The sequence below is a fragment of the Aplidium turbinatum genome, chromosome 10 (genome assembly GCF_918807975.1).
Source record: "Aplidium turbinatum chromosome 10, kaAplTurb1.1, whole genome shotgun sequence".
Classification (NCBI taxonomy): Eukaryota; Metazoa; Chordata; class Ascidiacea; order Aplousobranchia; family Polyclinidae; genus Aplidium; species Aplidium turbinatum.
In genome coordinates, this window is record NC_137481.1 from 22,139,067 (window position 1) to 22,163,785 (window position 24,719).

The window sequence follows — 24,719 nt, forward strand, 5'->3', positions numbered from 1 at the left end:
TAGCTTGGTTAAGCGTAGTTTCTGAAGGAAAAGCGACCGAGAGCAAGAAGCTGGCAACCCTGTCGCTAGCCTCAAAGTTGTGTAATGAGTACATGGTAAAGCATTATTTTCTTATCGCTCATTGCTTTGTACCAAATATAAGATTGGCCGTACCTTCAAGGTGTTTTAGCTTGTATGATGTAAGCATGAAATTTATAAAAATATGGTTTATGCTGGCTGTAAAAATTGCTGCTTATACAATTCCCTTAACGTTAGAGATAGAACGTGTGTTATTGTTTGGAAAAATCTCTAAATGATTCTAGATGATTTTTTTTTTTGAATGGATTGCAATAAAACTCGCAAACAAAGCTTCAAAAAGCAAATATATCGACTAAAATTTACAAAATTGAATTAAAATGTTCACTATTTTGTCATAGTGGCGGGTTTCCAAAGTAAATCTAATTAACCAAAAGTCTTGAAGCGGCACAAAATAAAATCTAATTTGTCTAGGGTCACTAGAATATACAGTAGAGGTCTTGATATGTTTTAACGTCCCTAATTTTACAAGTTTACTACAAAAGTGGGACTGTCTGCAATTTTCTCTTTTTTTTAACGATTTACAAAATATGGAAAATTGAACACTAAAAAATCAGAACTCTTTACACGCATTATAGCATGAGACAATTACAGAACATTGTAGAAAGCAACAACTACTATATTTCAAAAAATTTCAGGCTAGATGAACAAAAAATAATATGAATAATTTTTAGTCTATGACAACAATCTTTTGAGACAGATAAGCAAATTCTCAAGAAATAAATTGTCAGATTTTGACAGTTTTATTCTGTGGCTGATGAGATATTTCATAATCATTCGGCCTTAGCCAGAAAAGCTGGTTTCTCAAGTTCTTTTCTTATTTGAAGCACAGAATCAGAAAATCTAACCACAAAGTTGTCACGTCGAGGCGAATTCAAAAGACAATGCGTTTGACAGAAATTAATTCATGAAAGTATAATATTGTTCTAATAAAAGAATAAGACTCAATATAATATTACTTTTCATTTCTTAACTATAGTTGCACAAATTGTAGAATGTCAGATTAAAAATTTGAAGATTTTAAATATTCATGATGTTCTTTGATGCCTTTTGCTGCCATAACATTCCCGTATTAAGAATGACTGGAAGCTAATGGAAACTTGTTGCTTTAAGTCCAATACACCAATCGATATGCACACTGTGTATGTATCCAAACTTGGATCCGATACACACGTTAGGCCCCTCAGTTTTAACCGTAACTCTTTTGCTGTGTGTCTGTTGCAGTGATGCCAAAGTATTTTGGCCCCAAAGTAGCAAAAAATTGATTTTTTTAGACATACGACCTTCAGTAGTTCGCAATAAGATATGTGAGCTCGAAATAAACTAAAGATCGTTAGAGGATGTAGAAGAATAAAAAAATGTACCAGGATTTATGTACCAATAAAATACTTTGTTAACAAATACGTGTTTTTTCTCAAGATGAATCAAATGTCATGATCCATATCTCTTTTGTACAAACATCAAGGAAAATGTTTTTCTTTTTTACCGAAAGATTTCAAAAAAAACAAGGTTATTGAAAGTTTTTCGGAAAAAAACGCGACACCCAAAACAAATCTTTTATTATTTTATTGCAATGCCCTGATCATATTTTTCATCTTAGGATTACAATGAGGCTTTCTCACACACAAATGAACTATAGACAGAAGTAGTCTATCCTTTTAGATAACAAGAACGTCATGAGTCCACACAAAGAACTGAAAACTCTACATATTTGACTATGCGGGTTTCTTTCAACCTCGATAGTTGCAAGTGTTGTTTTGTTCTAGGCGGTGACGGATCCATTGGGGGGGGGGGGGTGGTGGACGATCGCCCCCTAAATAAAAAAAACACTTTATTTTTGGTGTATTTGCAAGGTCAGAGCAATGTAGACTTACGCATCATCGTGTTTTGTTGAAATCGCGCGGCCCCTCAAGGGCTACTTGCTGGATAGTGGATACACTCTTGGGTCTTGGGGTAGGCCAACCTCTTTGCATTCGATCAACAAAGTAGCAACAATGTAGAAAATTTGTCAGCAAGGTCTTTCACAATAGAGTTTCTGGTTTCTGCCGCAACTTTTTTTTTCAATTTTTGCAGTGTTTTTATCAATTTGTTGTTATGATTTTCCAACTTTTATTTTACAGTAGGATGTGTAAATTCATGTGTTTTTCTTTCTAAATGGTTTGGTTGGTTGGCTTTGAATGTTTATCCTCGGACTGACAAAGCCTCAATAGGTTATGCCTGGTAGTTTCGCATACTTGTACAGGAATTTGACGTAGGACCAGTTACCTAGTTTGAAAAAGTGAAGTTTTTCTGATTGTTAAAGTGTTGTTGCCGGGGAATTATTTCATTCACTGAGTGTCGCTAAAAAGTAACACAGAAAAACTAGACACCATTTATAATCTCAGCCAAACATTACGTCACTTCGTGATGTGCAACATTTAGACTTTTTTGATAGCTCTTTTTTCTTTCCACATTTGAGTTTGAGAGTTTCAGCTTGGTTTGTTCCTCTTGCTTTGGAAGACTTCTTCTGGCGATGCGTTATCTAAAATAATACCGCTCGGTGGAGCTAGACTATGTGTTGAGTACACACCACAAGTGAACTCGCTTAGTTATTGCTAGTAATAACAATATGAATTTGCACCACTTCCACCCTAACTAGTCGTTGGCAAGCCACGGTTCAAGCCAAAGTCGGTTCATAATAAACCTTTGCATATTGTCAGATATCGACGGTATCCAATAAATACGTAGCACAATTATTTCTTTTAAAATTTTTGACTAAATGTTTCAAGATTGTCATTGATGTTTGATATAGTTCTTCCACGGCTTTAAAGTAGCAAGAAATGCAACTACTCAGACTAACGCAATTTAAAACTCTTATAGCACACTGTGTTCATTCCTCACTGTAATGAAAGATGACACCGGTGGATTTATTAAATCAATAGGTTAGTGTTGATGCTTTACCTTCATTATTTCAACGCGATCTCAATCTACTGAATTGTGACATTGGATGATGTTTTGACCTATATCAAACTTTGCTTCCTAATTCAGTCCGCAGTCGTTGCGTTCTGTTGTTCTTGTAGGTCAGAGGTAAACAATTTACGGCTCGTGGCAATGGCGGCTGTAGCTATTTTAAATGAATAGGCTTCAAAATGTTTTACCTTGTTTTACATTACATTTACATTCACAAGTTTCACTAGGGTAGGCTACAGCCTTGCAGCCTAGTGAGACAATTTCATTTACTCAAAAATAAAACTTTGTGCAATGGTACAAAAATATCAGCATTCTGAAGTTGCAATTTGACAAACAGAACATAAAGTGATGTTGGTCTCCTCTCTTTTAGAAGGATGTCACTAGGCTGTCATGGCTTGCTGGTCTAAGCTGCGTGCTTGTGCAGATCAGAGCTACGATTCCATCGATTTTTATTCAAAGAAAAGTTTAAGTGCACGTTTCTAAAGTATTTGCAAGTCAACGTTTAAACATGACCTTTTCATTTAAATCTTTTTGCAAGTTTGTTGCAGTGACTTTTAACACACTTCAATTTATGTGCATAGCAAAATTTGAAAGTGTTTATCGGAGTGGTTGCAGAATCTTGAAAATTTTTTTTAGTTTTCCATCTGTCGAGTTTTACATCGAAAAAAATACTGACTCCTTCGAGTTTGCCATTGTAGCGTTAGAGGTTAAAGAAACATTTTATGTGCTTCAGAGCACAGAGTTATAGAAACATATAAACCGGGACTGTCAACAAACGACTCAACAGAAGAGACATTTCCTTGGTTTATAAATAATAACCAAAAAAGCCTTGGTTAGCCAGCTGGTTCTTATTTTATTATGATCTTGGTTACTTGCGATTGCATATTCAGTATTACTCAGGAATGTTTGTGTTGTAGGTAATATTATCTGATAAATTTGGCCCATGGAGGAATATTAGAAATTGGCAGCAAAAGTAAGCCAAATTGTCTTTGAAGAGATTTTGTCTGTGGTGATGTTATAGTACTTATTAATTATTTATCCAATAGAAATGCCGGAATAATTTTTCTTACGATTATAGAGCAGCTAGTGTTCCTCACCACCGTACAAAAGAAAATTTGCTTGTTTAGTATTGCCATGGCCACCTGGAGATTCGGCCTGATTTGTCACATTTTGCAGATTTTGATTACAGCTACTGCTAGTGCTTTACTGACATTTTTTGAGATGTTTTTACTTTTTGCGGTTTCCTAATGACATAAAACTTTTTTGTTGCCTTGGGGAAGCAGTAGCAAATGAGAAAAAGTAAGTTGAAAAACGTAAATCAGACTGTTATTGAAAATTAACAGTCTGATTAAAATCTTCGAAATCAAACTCTCTTTGTTTTTCAACATGTGAAAATGTTAAAACCTATTGTGTCATCTGGGGAAAAGAATAAAGAAAGCGTAAAAATATAATTTTTAGAAAAATTTATTTAAACGTTCGCCCAAAGTTAGAAAAACCTGAAAATTTCTGCTAAATGTGACAAATCAGGCCGTATCTTTAGGTGGCCATGGTGTTGCTTAGCTTAAACCGAAAATTAGATAGAGAACAACTAAGACGTTTTTTGTAAGTTGTATTCTTTATTTAGAAGCATTGCTACTCAGTTTATTTTTGCAGTTATTGCTGTATTGGCCAGGTCTTAGCGAAAATAGCTGATGCATCAGTTACAAAACAGCCATGATTCTATGTTTGACTAGAGGGTATTACACTAACCTTGTTGATTGGTTGGTTTTAAATCAGGCCCGTAATTATACATTTTAGCTTGGGGGGGCTCAAAAGCTGTTGCGAAGTAAAAGGCTATGCACATAACATTTGTAGTTACAATGAGTCTAATTTGCGTTTTTTCGGGCAAAGGCACGGCATATGTTATAAAGTCACAAGGTGCTAGATAGCAGTAATTTCGAATGATTGGGATAATTCCAACCAAAACATGGGTAATTCCAGCCAAAATGATTGCAGAATAGAATAAATGCAATATTTTTAACACACAACTTTGTCAGGAATGACCCTCGTGACTTTGTCTGGTACAGGTCTCCACCAAACCAATTTATCCCCTTTGGGGTGTAATATTCGGCAGCAAACGTCAAAAAACACTAACAGCTATCCAAGCTGATACCAATACCAATGTTGATGGATTTGTTTTTAAGAGATATTCATGGACAATATTTCCAAAACCAGCATCTTACTCCATTGTAATTGCTTTTACCTGAGATGCCTTGCCAAAAAAACTCACCCAAATTTAAAAATCATTATCGTGCAATCTGTCTGGAATAACCCTATAACTATTACCCTACCAGTACATAACAACTACAAAATTACAAACAAGATAATTGTACAAAGTGACATATGAGAATCAAAACAAATTAAATATAGAAAGTATTGGGTCTGGGATTACTCATTTGGAAAACCAAATGTAGCTTGCCTGGCAGAGTTTGCATTGATGAAGTCCCTTGATATATCGTTTACATTCAAGCTAGAGACTTCCTCTTTGTGTAGCCTACATGCAACAGCAATAAATTGTACAATCTGTCATGAGACATAGATGTTCTTAAACAAGTTTTTAAACGCTTCATTGCTGAAAATGAACGCTCGCTGCAAGCATTAGTTGATGGTGATAACAGAATCATTTTCACCAGTTTTTTTAACTTAATCTACTTTAAAAGGGGAGGGCTACTCAAAATAATTGTTGTTGAGTGATTTTATAAAGGGAAGAATTGAAGTAAACGTTTTAGCTCAGTCTACAATATGTATCTCTTACTTTGAGCTTGGGGGGGCATTGCCCCCCAAGCCCCCCGGCAGTTACGGGCCTGTTTTAAATCTTTATCCGCGGACTGACAAAGTCTTGAGTGGTTATTTCCGGTAGTTTCGCATTCTTGTAGAGGCTTTTGACGCAGGGTGGTTACCGAGATCGACAGTGTGAAGTTTTCCAATTGTTGAAATATTGTTGCCGAGGAATTATTCCATTCACTAGGTGCCGCTGAATGGAGAGCAGTCCTGAAATGCGTTGCTCAAGCGCACACCCCGAGAGTCGAACCAGCGCCGCATGATATTGATTCGAGCGCTTAATCACTGAGCTAACCAGCAGACGTAAGACAATGGACTGTCTAAGAATTAAAAAAGAGGCCAAAATAAGAAAACTGCTAAAACAAAGATGCAGAAGTAGGCTACCATGTTAATGTTTTTTTTGTACAAACATCAAGAAAACTGTTTTTCTTTTTTACCGAAAGATTTCCAAAAATGGGTTATTGAAAGTTTTTCGAAAAAAAAACGCGACATGCAAGACAAATCTTTTATTATTTTATTGCAATGTCCTGATCATATTTTTCATCTTACGATTACAATGGGACTTTCACACACACACACTTTTTTAGCACTGTATTTCACGTTCACAAACATTCTGCAAACCCCACATGTTGTATGTTAATGAACGCGGTGTGTTTAGCAGTTTAGTTGTTTGTTTTATAAAACACCAAATACAAAAAATATATCTGGGAATGTAAAACATCCTTAACAAAATCAAGAAATCTTAATTTAACTCTTGTATCAAACTCTTGGACACACGAAGGCAAGTCGTAGGACAAGAAAATCCAGTCCTGCTAAATCATGTAGGGCTATTTGGTGGTCTTATGATGATCAGCAGGTGCAAAACCCAAGGTTGACATGCTGATCAGTTTGTTTCTGCGCACTCGTGAACCGTTGTCAATCACCATTTGTGCATATTGAAATGGAAACAATCAACTCATGTGCGCAGTTTTTGAGAATGACGTACTTTTTGCCTTCGAATATAATGAAAGGGACAACGCCTACACTGACCGTTAGCACCACACAAGTCCATCTTTGTTAAGTTGTATTTGTGCCAAGCTTTATATAAGAAATAACTTTAGTCGTTACAGTGCATTTGCATTTTCACAACGTCTGTTTTACGTCAGATTTTTAATCAAATTTTCAAAATTACGTTTTGACCCAACTCTTGCTTAACATCTTAAAAAATCAATATTTAATAAAATAAGTCTAAATCTCTGCTTAATGGACACTCGACTGCCGAGAAACATGACATTGAACAAATTATATTTTTCAAGACAGCATTCAGCTAGACAGCTGGCAAATATTTCACACAAGTAAACCACACTTGACAAGACGTGTCATAAAGATAAAAGGCTTTGGTGTTTGAAATAACCTTGCATAGTGTTGTGTATGATTGTTGGTTTGTTACAAGATGAAATGCTGTGTATTACAGTATTAGTCAGCAAAGAAGAGTCAGCATTGCTGCAGAAGCACAGAGAAGAGTTGGTAGGCTAACTGTATATCAGCCGCTTGAGCAGCTTTTTTAGCTTTGAGGAAACGAACGTACACCACGGAGACAGAGACCGACTGATGAAGTCTTCAGCTTGCAAAAAAATTTATTTTTGGGACTGAAAAGACCTTCAACCTTAGCATTGAAAAGAAAAGAACATTTTCTCCGACTTTGTCGACTTTGTCGTATTTACAATTACTCGCATCTGTAACGGAACAGCTTACGTTTTGGTACTTCTTAAGCATATCAAACCAACAAAAGCGGCAGGTAAAGAATTGCGTTTTTCAGCAGCATTTTCGGATCTAAAAAAAGATAATTTTAACAAAAGAAAATTGGTTGCAATGAAAAACTTTTTCAATATTGTATCCAACAAGCTACTGTGTAAAAATAAACAATGATACAAAGCCCTCGGACCAATAAAGACTGTTATAAGACCCACAGTTGAGTCGCGGTCTACAGTTTTCTAACGACAAGTGCAAGCTGCATATGCAAATGGCGTAGGCCTATTAATGATAGGTTAAACTTATCAATAGAGCATTTATACACATATTTATGAGGTTTACTAAACAAATAACAGAAAATCTTTAATGTTTTTAGACAGAAGGCTTTTCTTCGAATAGCTGAATCTGGAACTGAGAGTATTGACAAAACAAGTAAAACCTGCAATTTAAAAGATGTAAAACAACTCAGTGGCAAACGAAGACTCCCCACCAAGCGCGAACGAGAACAACAGAGAGCGTATCGTTTACGAAAATGGGCGACAATTTCCGAAGATTTCCGAACTGAAGCTTTGAGTGATTTCAATGTCAGCGAGGCAGTGTCTTCACTTTGCAGCAACGAATCTTTGACTTCAGAACTTGGATTATTCCATCGTGAAAAAGCGTCTAAGGACAGAGCAAACAATAACATGGCAAAGGTGCAAGCGGCCTTGTCAATGGCTTCTTCATGCGTTGCGATAAACTCAGACATTCAAAGAAAGCTTAAATTTAAAGAAGAAGTTACTGATAGCGGTGTGTGGTGTGATACTGGTCAAGACAATGAATTCATTGAATCTACGACAAAACTGAACTGTGTTGACAAAAAACAATCAAATGACTCCCCAAAATTTTTTGTCAAAAGTGAACAAATTATATCTTCAGCAACTTATAACTCCTCAAATGGAGCTAACTTGGTGGAAATTAGTCCAAAAATAAACGAACAAACCAAGAAACTTCCCATCGTTGGATGTACGTGGTGGCAAAACAAAGCTCCCAAGAGCGCCACTGAAGTTAAAAGCACTTGCCCTGAGGAAAATATCAAAGAAAACGCATCTACTTTACAACAACCGCTTAACGATAACAAGTGCAGGAAAGATGAAGATGTCTCGAATACCCTTCCTGCACAAGTTGACTGTAAGTATGAATAGCAATAGTAGGTAGCCTGGTTGGTTGGTTTTGAATCTTTATCCTCGGACTGACAAAGCCTTGATCGGTTATTCATGGTAGTTGCATACTTGTAGAGGCTCTTGACACAGGTCCGGTTACCGAGATTGACAGAGTGAATTTTTCCGGTTGTTGAAGTGTTGTTGCCGGGAATTATTCCATTCACTAGGTGCCGCTGAATGGAGAGCAGTCCTGAAATGCGTTGCTCAAGCACACACCCCGAAAGTCGAACCCACGCCGCGTGATCTTGTGCCGAGCGCGTAACCACTGAGCTAACGGGGTGGATAATGTTTTGTTCATTAAAATATGCCAGGTGTACTGTATATGCTCTGTTTTAGTTAGTTATTAAAATAAGCAATTGTTTTTTAGTTAAAAAGCCGGAAGTTCACTCGAGCCAGTCTGAACCAAAGATGACGAATTCACAAGAAAACAACGTTTTAAAACACCAACGACAGAAGTCTGAAGATATGAAAAAACAAAAGTGTGCCCCAAATACACTGCCTCAAAATACTCAAGACCCTTCCAATATTCGTAATGCAAACAAAGTCAAGCGACAATCACCTGACAAAGGAACAAAAAGTTCTTATGACATTCGTCAAAGTGAAAACCAATCCAATCTAAACAGGAAACATCAAAGTAGTCTAAAAAGAAATGACAGTCACAGAGAGAAGGAAAAAAGTAGAAGAAAGACTTACGAAGACCACAGAGGGCGGTACGAACGCTGCAGATATTCCAGCAATGAAGATGCTTCAGGTCGTGAAAACCAAAAATCTGTCCGCAAAACACATCATTCCACTTTTAAACCTATATCCGGTTTAAATTCAAATTCTGAGCAAAATTCAAGTAAACAATTGCTCTCTAACCGCATAAAAACAGTTTATCCAAACCCATCTTCAGTGACTTGTTCATCCTGCGCTAAATCGCTAAACAAAGGTGAACTTTATTATGCAAATGATGATTTATATCTTCAAACGCCAATAACGTCTGACACTGACCCGTTGATGAAATGCCCGTCTGCATACTTGGCTCTGGTTAACTCTGACAACCAGATTATAATGTTTCAATGTGACTGCGACCGCTGTAAAATCACCGCTCTCCACAACAAAGGACAAACGCTTCTTGTTAATCAGAACGAGCCTTCTTACTTTGCGCCTTATCTACCAAAAAACAGCCATAAAAAAGTAAAAACAAAAAAGATGACGAAGAAAAAAAGTCGAAGTCGAAACTCGGATGAAATGCCAAGAATTAAAAGCAACTACTCCAACACCAGCAAGTAGATATTCGATTGGCTTGATTTTAGCTATGTATTTCACTTTGGTTTGAATCGGAACTTGTAATTTGGATAATATTTTTAAGAAGAAGGTTATTTTTGCTAGAGTCTTCTTGATTATTTTGTAAATATTTAAATTTTTCCTTTGCATTGTAGACTTGTTAAAATTCTGCTTTCCGCACACTAAGCAGTGTTGCCAGTCAATTGAAGTACACTTTGAGGCTGCATATGCTGTTGTGGTTGCTGTGCGTCTTTAAAACAAAATTTCGATAATTCCATTACCTTTGCCTCTCCACTTGCTTTCATATGAAGCATGCAGTAGTTTAGTCAATCTGCAACACGCTGTTCGGAGATTGAGTGCCAGTTATTGTTGCATTGTCAAATGGAACGTTAAAATAACATCGAAAAAATGCAAATTTGACGGAGATTTGACTTGGGATTTGGAAATTGATTTTTTTTAATTTAATTTAGTTTTTAACTTTACGCTAGCTAAACATGGCTTATCGATTCAAAAGATTGAAGTAAAAAGAAACTGGGTAAAATTATTGGACATCACGCAAAGCACAAAAGTTCTATTTTCAATTCTGGAAACATTTTTAGACTTCAAAACCTTAAGGCAACATATGGTGTAAAAACTAAACATGTTGTTTTTATTGTGAAGAAAGGGGCGTTCTTCCCGGTTATCAGCACAAGGCTGAGCACTCAATAGTACAGCGAGCAGTTGCGATTCGCTAACCATAACGGTGTAGCTTCCACGCTAGCCAATCAGACCATCCAATCAACAATATATTTCTCGGCAGCCGATTTGTAGCAAGAATTGACAGCGATAGACACGTGTTTCGCCCATGAGGCTGGGCTAATCAGTATCGCACCGTATTCTAGCCACCAGGCTGCCGAGAAACATGTTGTTTTTATAGTTACTAATACTTGGAAAGAATGACAACTTCTCTTCTGTTTTCATTCTTTTTAGAGGAATGAACATTTTCTCCTTATGTTTCTGGTGCTTGGGAGACGAAAGTGGTTCTTCGGATTCCGGCGGATCGGACTCAGGAAACGATGATGGTGACGGTGGCGAAGAAGAAGGTACATCTTTGTAGCAGACAAAACCTTACATATGTCACCTCTCCAAGATTTTCACATTCCAATAATCTGTAGCCTACCATGGCCTAAGTGCATTTCAAACAGTTTATGGTAGACCTTCGTCAAAACTTGTAGTTCAATATGTCACCTGGACTTTGTAATAGAATAAGTTGTAGCTACTATGCCCTGCTGGTATCTTTTTCAAGATTTTTAGTGAAGAGTTCCATGCGCTAATGCTTGGCAGCGCATTGTTACAACGTTTTATACCAATTTTGATTATTTTAGGAGATTTTGTGGAGCATGGTGATGGACCTGATTTAGATGATGATTCCGATGGAGGAGATTCCGGAAGTGATTCAGGAGGAGAGGATAGTTTTAATAGTGCAGAGCTTTTTGATGACCAAAACAACATGATGGATGCAAAGTACGGTTAAGTGTACATGCACAATTTAGACTTGAAAAAGTTTTAAATCCACAATGGCTATCTAGGGATCTACTGTATGGGTAGCCATGCATGTACTTTAATCGTTTTTTTTTTGTGCAAGTTGTTTGAGCCATAACCTTTCTGAGTCGCTGCGGTAACTTTCAGCTTTCAATCATATTCCTCTTTGGCTAGTTCATGGCAACGGTCTTATAAAGAACAATATGATTATCTAGAAAAAATTATCAGTTTTGATAATGGGAGAGTTTCATTATAAATGAATTTTATTATAAACTTTGTTCCATAATTAAAACCAAGGAAGACCAGCACAAACTTTCATGCAAAAAATTCAATCCCTCACAGAGCACAGCAGACCTATGAGAATTAGTTGAAAATCACCAGTATTGGAGACTCTTCAAATGACATTACTTTACACCCCACTGGTGTACAATATACGCCTAATATCATTATTACTAAACCATACAAAAAAGTCTTGAAAGCGAAATAACCTGCATCACTACAAAAAAGAGCTTAAAAATTAATGTTGTTTTTTTTCAGGCAAGTACTTGGCGAAGGCGATGACTCTGATGGAGGTCCTGGATCAGCAGGATCCGATTGCTCCGACTCTCTTACAGAGTTACGGTCAAGATCTAAGAAAGGCTCAGGAACATCCGATGAAGAGGGTGAAGATGACGATGACGTCACGGAAGACGATGACGATTTTGCGGACTCTTGGGATTCGATTGCAATTTTGGAAAGAGGAGAATAGTTTTACTTTTTATCATTTTCTTCATCTTTGTCTTCACTGCGAACAAACAAGACAGCTAAAGATAGGACCATGAGCTTCGATGCTTTGTTTCTCATGGTAATGCCTGGAAAGCTTGCTTGATTAATTGTGGGAAATTTTATTGTAGGATTGTAAAGCCTTTATTGAAGCGTAATCTTGGCAGTTGGAACGCTCATTGAACGTTAATAAACGTCATTTACAAATTAAACAAAACACTGTGGCTACATGAATCAATTGAAAACAACAAGATTGATCTGCATCGCCAAACCAACTTTTGTTCTTATAATGTTTCTGATGTATGTCGTTACCGTATTTTTTTTTGATTTGTAGCTTAACGTTTATAACAACTAAATTCCGAGCGTTAGTAAAGACATGAAAACTAGTATGGCTCACATATTATCCTATTGCTTCACCTTTAATGCATATATTTTCAATTTTGGTGTTGAAATTATCTGAAAATTCATATATTGAAATTCAAAATCGTTTTCTTTTTGTTTCGTTTATTGACAGCTTATGTTTTATTTTGTTTACATTTATGTTCTATTTTGTTTACTAAAGCTTGTGTTTTATTTTTAGTATCAGTCCAGAGCATTGTATGTGGACTTGCTGTGATTACTTTCGTATCCTTTGGCAACATGAGACCCTTGACATCATTAAACCAAAATGTCTAATAAATTGGATTTTTGGTTAGATGCAAGCTTGATTTTGAATGCCAAAATCCATCGAGAAAAGTGTAGCCATGAATCCAATAGATTACTATTAGCATTATTGTTCTTCTTTTAATAATGTGGAAAATATTGTATATCAGGTGGGAATGAATAATTTCTTGCAATTTACCCGATAATGAGCATTATAGAACCACGAAATTCAAAATACTTGCATTTATTACATTGTAACTTATTTTGCATCTATTTGGTAAAGTTTAGTTTGTTTATCCTGGGGATAAATGTCATGAACATATTACACAAAAGACGGTAGGGTAGATCATAACAAACAAACGCCTGTGACCGCCCTCCGCCAGCAACCTAAAATCGACAAAGCTTCCAATCCAGTTTTGGATATTTGTGTGCAGAAAATATATATTCACGGACCCTAATCTTCTTAAAGTGACAGGAGAGGTTAACCTGAAAGCATGGGCTCCGTTAGATGGGGGGCCGCGGGGGTGATTACCCCTCCACCAATCGGAGTGGGGGGTAACTAATGCAAAATTACCCCCCACTAATGTAAAGATAAAAATTTAATTTTTATATTTTTTCTACTTTTGTGTTTTATTTTCATTTTTTGATTTTGTTGCACAACTTTTTAGTTGTTTGCTTGGAAACTCCGACTCACAAGACAACCCTAACCCTAACCCGTTGTCTCTCCGCCTGCGGCAGATTGCGCATCAACATGAGTTATTTGCTTCCAAGAGTGGCGATTTTGAGCCAACTCGCCCAGTGTCGTCAAGTTGAGTCCGGTCCATGATTGGATGTTGTCTTGTCTTGCCATCATTTTGGTTGTCTGCCACGTTTTCTTTTTCCTTCTGCTTTGCCTTCTGTGCAAACTTTGCTGATTCCGAATTGTGATCTTTTAGTGTGGCCGAACAGTTTTAAAACTTTTGATTTTATTATTGCTGCAATTGGATGTAATTTGTCATAGTTAGAAGATCTTCTATTTTCGTGTGATCAAGTAACCTTTTGTTGGTCATGCTTCTCATGATGTGATTTTGGAAGGTAGTGAGTTTTTTCATTGTTGATGATGTCCAATTTACGCATTCTAGACCGTACAGCACGACTGGTAAAATGTAGGTGTTGAAAATTTTTGATTTCAGTTTGATTGGGAGTCTATTGGATGTTAGAATCTTTTTGTTCTTTTCAAATGCTGCCCAGCCTAAACCAATTCGGTGTTGCACTGCAGTCTTTCCATCGTTGGTGGCGGATAGTCGGTGGCCAAGATATATGAATTCTGGTACTTGTTCTATTTGTTTTCCATAGAGAGTGAGATTGAGTGTGTTGTTAGTTTTGTCGGTTGTCATACATTTGGTTTTGGACATATTTATTTGGAGGCCGAATTTAGAAGCATTTTTTGACAGAGCATCTAGGTATTCCTGCATTTTCAGTTTAAAATTATTCAAAATTCTTTATCTACCGTACCTATTTTTCTTGAAATTTAATGGGTTCTGCGGCCCATTGAATTATTTGAAATGACAATGCGGCCCACTGTAATAAAAGGTTGGACATCCCTGTTAGACATTCGTTTACTAGTGGAGTAAATTTAACGTTAAGGCGACAAACATTTTAACAAAAACACTTATTTCAAACCAGGCCTTTAGAGAAACCTGTCAGGAGTTCTTATTTCTTTTGGCCTCAGGAAAACGTATTTGTCGATGACACATTATGGAAAATCTTGCACACCTTGAATCAATGTAAAAAGGTTGTAAATGTGGTGATTTTAATGTTGATGTCATGAACAATCAACTGGGACAGATTAGCCTGGAATTTGTTATGACGCATTTTTCAGAAACCCACACATAATAAATGATTGTAGGCTACGTCACTCTTGGTGTCATGCCTTTACATGCAACAACGTACTGAACACTTACTGCAACGTATTGAAATGAAGTTACTCACTCACGAACAATGATCAAATACGATTCTGCAAATGACAGTAACCGACAAAATGTAAAAGCATGTGAGTTTCACTTACTTAGTGCGGTGTGGTGAGAGCCCTGGCACGGTACTCGGAACGGTACCGGTTCGACAAAGCTCAAGAGCGTGTCGCTGCGTCTTTGGCAGGACACTTGAAGACATCTCTAAAGGGGAACAGGAAAATTGACTTTCTTGTCTTCCGGACCACAAAATCTAAAACTTCAGCCTAATCTCAATCTAAATCTGGATACGACAAAAAACAATTATTGTCACCATCAATTAAACCTACTAGTTGGCAACGTATTATTGTCAACTTATACTTTCAATGATATCAACAAGATTCTTCATCAAAGGGAGTACCCAGCCAGAAAGTCAATCTATTTTTACGCTGATTCCACTTCTTCAGATATAAAAAAAAATGATTTGCTGGTAGGGCAATGCCTTTCAGTCAGTCAAACGTTTTTGTCTGAGCCAGACATAGTGGCAGTTAGTATAGTAGCAATGGACAATTAAGAAGGCGAGATAGTCGATCTTTGTATCAATCGTCAAATTGCTTAATAACTGTACTTCCAAAAAGAAACCTGCTTGCTTCTGGGCATTGTCGTACCTATCGAGCGTCGTACCGAGACTCTCTCATGCTACTCCGCTGTGCAGGCGGGGAAGGAGAAGGGGGCGATCGCCTCCTCTACAACACAGAAACGTAATAATAATAATGTTAATAATCGCGTTTTATTTGCGCCCATTGCGAGAACATACAGTGCACTGCGATCACAGATGCGATACAACAAACCTTTATTTTGGCTTGCCATTAAGTGTCTTTGCCGAGACACGGCCGCGTGCTCTGGAGCGGTGTCGAACCCCCATGCCCTTTTGAAGGTTGCGCTGACGTTCTCACCACTCGGCTACGCAGCCGACGTATTATTATTCGTAACTTTATTCGTGGTACATTTGCAAGGTTTGATTAATTTAGATCTACACATCATTGTGTTTTGTTCGCCCTTGTCTGCAGCCGACGTGAATGGTCAAGTCAATCTGGCAGCGTGTGGGAGAAACGAAGGTGTCTGTCCGATGCTTGGAAGAGACGTCAACATCAACCGAAAACACACAGCTATGACGTCATAAGAAGACACTTGGCAGACATACTTTGTGACGAATGCAGACATTGCGATATTCTTTTCCACTATGCAATATAAACGAAAAACGATTTGCAACATAACTGATAATTTTTGAAGAAATAAGGTGGCAGCATCACTATGATCAATAATAAAACCACGAAAACAATAAATTGGTCTCTCTGTTGCAATCAATATCGAATTAATTAAATATTGCAATAAAAATTGTGATCACAGGGTCTTGTAAAAATCAAACTTTAATTCTAACCCAAGAGAAAGTCTTGCTGTAGCCAATTCTGAAATTTAAAGTTACAAAAGATCGTATTAGCAATGAGTTTTAACTTCAAACATGTTTTTCTTTGAGATATAGTGTTGTGTACATAACCCTGTAAAGACAGATTGATAGGTCTAAAATAATGAACATATCCCCTACATGGAAACAATCATCATAAATAACATGTTCGGGCGACTTTTAAATGTTTCAAACCTGAGTTTACAATGGCCATTTTTCGGTATAGATAAAAAACATGACAGGTAGCCTTTGAAATTCTATTTCTTTTTTTTAACTAACAAAAACACTTACAAAAAATCTTATTTTCATGCAACTCCGATAAGTATAGTCACACTCACAAATAAAGACTTGCTTTGTTTTAAACAGCTTATTTTTTGCCACAATCTGAAACGGCGAATTATTAAAAACAAAATCAACAATATATAAACAGGTGCATAATATTTCATACCAGAAAGACTTTGAAAATAATACTCTTGAATAAAAAGTTTTCTATACCAAAGAGCCTTTCCAATTTCCCAAATTCTACGGTTCATTAAACATGTCTCAGTTTCTCTTGCATACCACCATGTGGATAAAGATTCAACTCTTCGCTCAGGCCGTTGGCCATCTTTAATGAAATGTTTGTCATCTTCGTAAAGAGTGTAGCACAATTGACAGAAGCCTACAATTTTAGACGAAACCCATTGATCGTTTCTTGTTCGATCTGGTATGTGTTCAGGTGCTTCCTCTGCTCGCCAGTTGAAGAATTCTTGATAAGCCTCCATGTTGCTGTCGAGATAATTCAGATACTTGACAAGCTCTACTTGTGTGCTAAAGTCTTCAGCAAATATAAAAGACCCCTTTGGAAGTACAGCTTCTACATCCGCTTTCATAGGGCCCCATATTACTGGAACTGCTCCTCCTACTAAGGCATTTGCCCATGCTTTTTCTGTTATGTAGTCTCGACAATGAAGAGAATTTTCAAAAGCAAAGTAAAATTTGTATCTTCTAACTCTCTCAGGTAGTTCATCCCAGCTCCCTGGAATTGGATGAAGCACGCAGTAACCGAAAGTGTCAAAGTTAAGACCGAGAAGGAGGAAATTGAGCATGATTCGCATCCTTGCAGTTCCACCTTTAAAATACAAAATATGTTAAAAACGCTAAATTTTTGCATGCACAACAGTGCTCTTCAACTGTTTTTTCATTGCGAAACTCCTGATTTACTTTCACGTTTGTCACAGAACCCCCACCAACAAAAATTTAGATCATAACAATAACGTTCTTGTCAATAGTACAACATGAACAAGTGACGCAGTAACTAACAATGTTTCCTTCTCGGCTATTGACTGTAGCGTACTTATACCCTCTTTACTAACTGGCTCACTTAGAGTGTGAATGCGGTACGATGATTTAAAAATAATTGAGAAGGACGCATCAATGCAAATCTGAAGCAAGAAATCTATCTGAAGCAAGAAATCTATTTTTCTGAAAAACAAGGAACCCTCAAGGAACCCTTTAAACTCCCTGAACCCCACCTGCACCCTAGCGTCCCACTGAACCCCTGTTGAAGAGCACTGATGTATTGTACAGTAATAGTCTTAGTATATTGTACAAAAAATATAGAAATATCAAAAACGAAGCTTTACAAATACTCTTGTATAAAGTGTGAATGGTAACAAAATTTAAACAGAGATGAATTTTTACTTTTGAGAAAAAGGGCAATAACTTGGCTAGACTAGTTTTTTGTTGTATCAAGTTAGTTGAATCTTGTCAGTAAAAAATTTCACTCAAAACAAGAAAATACCTTTTGTATAGGCACAGTTTCCAGCAACCCATATTCCTAACTTATCTTTTGCAGCCAACAATAAATCAATGTCTCTTAGTTCCGTTGTTTTTTTTATAACTTGAGTGATGTTATGAACTGTATTGTACGGCCAATAGATGTCTGAATCACGCCTGAAACGAAATAATCAAATTCAATTTTTTAATAATAACTAAGGTACACATTGAGCTTCCGAGACAAATATTAAATTTGTATCTGTGTCAAGCGATCATGGATGGATTGAATCTCTATCCCATTAACAGAGAAAGCCCCTTTGTAAGTTTATACACGGCAATTTCGGTTTCGTTTAAAAAAGATATTAGTTTCGAGAGAGATTCTCGCTTTTTTGTACCACAGACAGGTAAGGCACAACAACACAACATGGTTGAGCATTATTAGAATACATTATATTCTGCATATTTACAAGTGGTTTTAACAAAGAAGACAGTTTGAGTCAGTGACGCATACCCTATAATGAGGTCACGGAGGTGAAGGTATAATCTTTAGCAAAAATGTTCAATAGATCTACTTATAAAATAATCTTTGCTATTTGTTCATACACAGCGAACATCACAGTCATTTATTGTACAACAATTTTCATAGAACAACACCACTGTTGAATGTCCCAGACGAGCTTATTTGCACATACGTTTTCCAAACCGCACTCGACATTTAAACTTTTTCACAGTTCTACAAACATTTTCAGTTGTTCTTTTTTAGGGTATATGATGGTCAAAACTTTATCGCTTATGCTGGAACATTGCCTATTACAAAAAATACTTTACCAAAAATTTGCTGAAATTGGTTTAGGCTATCTAAGTTTTTATTTGGCGTATAGATATAAGACGACGTAATTTAATGTTGCAATGACGTCTGTTGACAATCATATACAATGTGACGTTATATTGCATTTCGGTAAACATTTTGCTTTATTTATATGCAAAAGATTCTAGCAGAGGTTTTTTATTGAAACAAGAATGCAAATTTAATTTATTTTGTTTAATGTTGCTTTTTGTTTCAATTACTGCACCTCGATCCAAGTACTTTTTCACTCCCACAGTCAATGCATGTAGAGTTCGTATTACTACATGCGAACAGACAACACAGCTTTTTCCTTACCCCTGTTCTCTCTAAATGTGTATAGTCTCCCTCTGACGAGAGTAAAAGTTAAAACAATGACTAATTTAATTTAATTTTCTCTTCATGAACTCATCAGTGAAATAATACGAAAACAGTTCACATAATTGTTAAGCATGAAAATATCAAAAAAACAAAAAAAAATATATAAATCTAGCTCACCTATAGGTCATAGTCATATTAAACTCGCTGTCGTGTTTACGAAAATCAATGCGCCTGGAGACTAAAGTTGTGGATGGACTTTCTTCGTTGATCCAAACATAAAGCTGGCTTGGAAAACTGGAGAAGACTCACAATTATAATAATTTTTGAAAGTATGAAAAAGCTTAATAGACCAATTTTAGTGTTGTTATTTTAAATAAATTAATATTAGATAGTCCTGTCTTAAACAGGTAAACTTAGGTGTAGTTTACCTTCTTTTTGGCATTGGACTTTTGTCGGTGATATGAAATAAAACCGCATCTGCTTTGCTCAACATAGTTGTGTCGTAACTAACTGCACATTTTCCCCCGCATTCATCTTGGTCAACAGGATAAGAAATTATTTTACCATGAGGAGGATAACTGAAAACAATTATCTTCTCGTTGGCTTTCTTCTGCAATGAAGACGATTTTGTAATCAAGTAATTGTAACCAAGCAACCACACGGCATTTAACATAATCGATTAAAATTGAACAAAACTATAAGCTACAAACGTTTTTGGCCATACACACGTTAGCCCTTATCAAGTAACAAAAAAATAACTGCTTATCATATCTACAATGAAAATGAATAACTGATCTAAACACTGAATTGAAAAACGAAATGCAAAATGAAACGACAGAACATAGGAGAAAGGCACATCACATGGCGTTTAAATTACACCAGGCAAAGACGCATCATATGACGTATCAAGAAAAGACGTTGAGTAAATAAGAAGCACCTGAGGCAAACAACTGTGTATTGAGGCGAGGATTGTATGATTTTATTAGCAAAGCCTCGTGGATTTTAGTGTCGAATTCGGTGAAACATTTGCGCATAATTCTAAAGGACTCCAAGGATGGTTTGTTATTTGAACATGTTTGACAATCGAATATGTGATCTTTAATGGCACTTTGCTTGTTCAAATTAGTTAAATCTAAGTGCTCCCTCACTCTCGTGGCCAAATGCCGCGTAGACATACCGATGTATGTACAATTCGCGTCATGCGAACAAGTGAACTTGTACACGACATTTGAACACAAGTAGGAGGGAGTCCTAGATTCAAGCTGAAAATAGTAGCCAACTTTGAACGTTTTATACACAGGAACAATATCCACGTTGAACTTCATTTTGATAAAACTTGACATATTACTGACAAAGCGTCTCGATGCTTTACCCACAAAGGGAACTGTAAGACAGTTTTTCCATTCACGCTCGTCCGCTTGAGAGTGCGTAGAACGTGAATCCAAAAACCCCCTCAGCACCTTATTGAAAAACCATGTGGGGTAGTTGTTCGCAATAAATCAACCCAACCAACCACCTATCAAAAAAGAAATTTTTATAAAACTGTTGCACATAGCCACCGAAGGTATGTTTTTATACAAAGACAAATTATATAAACAAATTGATGGTGTGGCAATGGGCTCGCCTCTGGGTCCAACGCTTGCTAATTTTTTTTTGGCACATATTGAACAAAAGATTTTTTCTGAAACTGATGTGAACTGCCATCCTAAATTGTACCTACGTTATGTTGACGACGTTTTTGCTATATTTAATGATGATAATTCTTGTATGCAGTTTCTCAACATTCTCAACTCGCAACATCCTAATATAACTTTCACGGTAGAAAAAGCCAACCAGACCATTCCCTTTCTCGATGTCAAAATTAAAATTAATAAAAACAAATTTGACACTTGGGTTTGGCGAAAACCAACCAATACCAACCTCCTTCTCAATTTTAATGCTGTATGTCCTTCAACCTACAAATCTGGATTAATTAAATGCCTGATCAAGCGAGCACAAGATATTTGCTCTAATTTTGATAATATTAATGTTGAAGTCAATCGTTTACGGTCTTGTTTTATTGCGAACAACTACCCCTCATGGTTTTTCAATAAGGTGCTGAGGGGGTTTTTGGATTCACGTTCTACGCACTCTCAAGCGGACGAGCGTGAATGGAAAAACTGTCTTACAGTTCCCTTTGTGGGTAAAGCATCGAGACGCTTTGTCAGTAATATGTCAAGTTTTATCAAAATGAAGTTCAACGTGGATATTGTTCCTGTGTATAAAACGTTCAAAGTTGGCTACTATTTTCAGCTTGAATCTAGGACTCCCTCCTACTTGTGTTCAAATGTCGTGTACAAGTTCACTTGTTCGCATGACGCGAATTGTACATACATCGGTATGTCTACGCGGCATTTGGCCACGAGAGTGAGGGAGCACTTAGATTTAACTAATTTGAACAAGCAAAGTGCCATTAAAGATCACATATTCGATTGTCAAACATGTTCAAATAACAAACCATCCTTGGAGTCCTTTAGAATTATGCGCAAATGTTTCACCGAATTCGACACTAAAATCCACGAGGCTTTGCTAATAAAATCATACAATCCTCGCCTCAATACACAGTTGTTTGCCTCAGGTGCTTCTTATTTACTCAACGTCTTTTCTTGATACGTCATATGATGCGTCTTTGCCTGGTGTAATTTAAGCGCCATGTGATGTGCCTTTCTCCTATGTTCTGTCGTTTCATTTTGCATTTCGTTTTTCAATTCAGTGTTTAGATCAGTTATTCATTTTCATTGTAGATATGATAAGCAGTTATTTTTTTGTTACTTGATAAGGGCTAACGTGTGTATGGCCGAAAACGTTTGTAGCTTATAGTTTTGTTCAATTTTAATCGATTATGTTAAATGCCGTGTGGTTGCTTGGTTGTATATGTCTGTGGTTGAAGAAAGTGACCTCCTTACCAAAATTGTATAAGTAATTGTAAATTCATCATTTTTGTGTCCTTTAAAAGAAACGTAATGATGAATACTTTAAATCTCGCCAGTTGATAGGCTTACATTGTATTCGTTTCCCATATCTGATGATGTTGCACATGTTTCAAATAAGTGCACACTAGCCACTATAGCCACTAAAAACAGACTAGCCACCAAGACAAAGACCAAAAACATGTGTTTCTCGGCAGTCGAGTGTGGCAAGATGAGTCCAGCCTCATGGGCGAAACACGTGTTTATCGCTGAGTTCTTGCTACACTCGACCGCCGAGAAACAAAGCAACTGATGTTTCTTTACTTACTGAAAGTGATGGCTTTGATATTTCTACACTTTTAAAATCATCGAGTGTTGTTTCACTTTCATGGCTAGAGCTTGTGATGGATCGAAGTTGTTCTTGATTAGATGCATTATTGCTAAGGTCCTCTTTTCCATATGTAGGCCATTTCCACCATTTATCGGAATGGGGAGGGTATAGAAAATCACCATAATAATACCGATAATCGTTTAAGCCAATAATGAGAAAACAGAGCAATATGAAGTCAAAGTAATCAATTAGAAACACCAAGAATTTTTTGCATGGATTTGCTCTTGACGGTCGAGACATTAGCTTCATTGTGTTCTTTTGTTGTTTACGAAATATCTAACAGCAGCAACATCAGGAATACATCTTCCACTGCTTAATTACTGAAAAAAAAAATTTAGTTTTTCAATAGTTTTGGATTTTCTTTACTTGGACAAGGTAAAATTTTATCCAACGACGTTGAAAAAACACTAGTTCTGAAGAATATTTATTTCAATGATGTAAGTTACTAACATTTGAGCACAAAACTAGATGTTGGGGGACCACAGCAGGAATGGAGGAACCATTTTAAAAGTAGGTGGGCCCAGAGGCGCAGCAGTAAAAGTCAATCCAACTTTCGTCGGTCGTCGTCGTCGCGTGAGCCTCTGGGGCCGAGGGTCTATCCTTTTACCACCCCAGATTCACGATGTTCCCGGACTACACTGGAAGGCTACTAGAGAGCAGCCAGCAGTCTTTGGTTTCATCATCCATGACACGCAGACCTTCCACTCCATTAGGTGGCTTGAAGATGAAACAGTCATTGATGATATGGTCTGCGGTCTGTTCCTCGGCACCACATTCACAGGAGGAGGAAGAGGCCATTCCCCATTGGTGCATGGTTGAGCAGAAAAGCCCGACGCCCGTACGGAGACGGTTGAGGCGCACCCATGCCTGTCTTGGTAGTGTTAGGCCGATGGGGCGTGTGTCGGCGTCGGGGATGAACGAATAGAGTGTGGTGGCGCTTGACTTCCATTCAGAACTCCATTTATGGTCCGCCCAAGTAGCCGCAGAGATGTCTTGTACATCAGCTTCGTTGATAAGAAGTTGAGCGGCTGGCACGAATGGGTGTCTTGATTTCAGTCGACGTGGGTGCTCGTTTGGGAGAGCAGAGATCTTGTGGTGGAGAAGGTGGTTAGGTTCCAGTGCCCGTCGACCGAGAGACAGAGTGGCTTCTTCGCGACGAAGCTCAGCGGGTTGGATGCCAGCGAGAATGGGGAGATTGTCCAACGGTGTGGGACGCAGGCATCCAGTCACTGTGCGCAGGGCGCTGTTTATGGCAGTGTCGATGTTGTGAGTGATATATATGTTCGTCGGTGATATGAAATAAAACAGCATCTGCTTTGCTCGTAGTGTTGTGTCGTAACTAACTTCACATTTTCCCCCGTATTCATCTTGGTCAACAGAATAAGAAATTATTTTACTATGAGGAGGATAACTGAAAACAATTATCTGAAAACAACTAAAACTCCCAATAATATTGTTGCATTCTTAATACTTGACATTGTTTATACATTGTGTTTTCATGTTTGCCTTTCGTACTAACAAGCAAAAATTTTCCGTTTTTGGCCGGATTTGGCTAAAAGAATTTACAAAATTGCTCTATAGCGCTGTACAAAATATGGCGATGCACACCAATAAAAAGCAACAAAACACACACAGTTATAATATTACCTTGGAGTAATAATCTGCAGCATTATACAGTACGTACATATGCAATGGTATCATTGTTTTAACCATAGAGAGCATAAAGAATAATTATATTGATTGATAGATTGCTAGACTAATCACACGCAACCACACCCCAACGTGCTGCCCATCAATAGTGGGCTCAAGAGAAAAGTTTAAAGATTGGATTTCATCATTGAGCTATCAAAGATATAATCAAACTACTGTGTATCACATGAGTGAAGAACTTTTTTTGTAACTCCCTCTCTGAGTTGCCGTTTTCGCTACCTTTTCAAAGAAATTTGGCTTTCAAAAGTGGGTGGGCCAGATCCAGGCCCAGGCCAGGCCCACCCAAAAAATAAAGTAGGTGGGCCCAGTCCCACGAGGCCCACGTGGTTACTCTATGCCTGAGCCACAGGCAACATTGCAACAGGTCAATGATTATGAAAAAA

The 24,719-nt window shown here is 37.2% G+C and overlaps 1 protein-coding gene across 1 annotated transcript; it reads right to left on the reverse strand.

The window, feature by feature from the left end:
• Positions 1-15,701: 15,701 nt before the first annotated feature.
• Positions 15,702-22,880, reverse strand: LOC145778574 (3-galactosyl-N-acetylglucosaminide 4-alpha-L-fucosyltransferase FUT3-like). The gene is made up of 5 exons (XM_082590089.1): positions 22,564-22,880; positions 19,716-19,897; positions 19,465-19,581; positions 18,148-18,299; positions 15,702-17,475 (listed from the first exon to the last, which is right to left on the reverse strand). Exons 1-5 carry the CDS (start codon positions 22,873-22,875, stop codon positions 16,670-16,672), a joined length of 1,569 nt encoding a protein of 522 aa, XP_082446215.1. The 5' UTR covers positions 22,876-22,880; the 3' UTR covers positions 15,702-16,669.
• Positions 22,881-24,719: the final 1,839 nt, after the last annotated feature.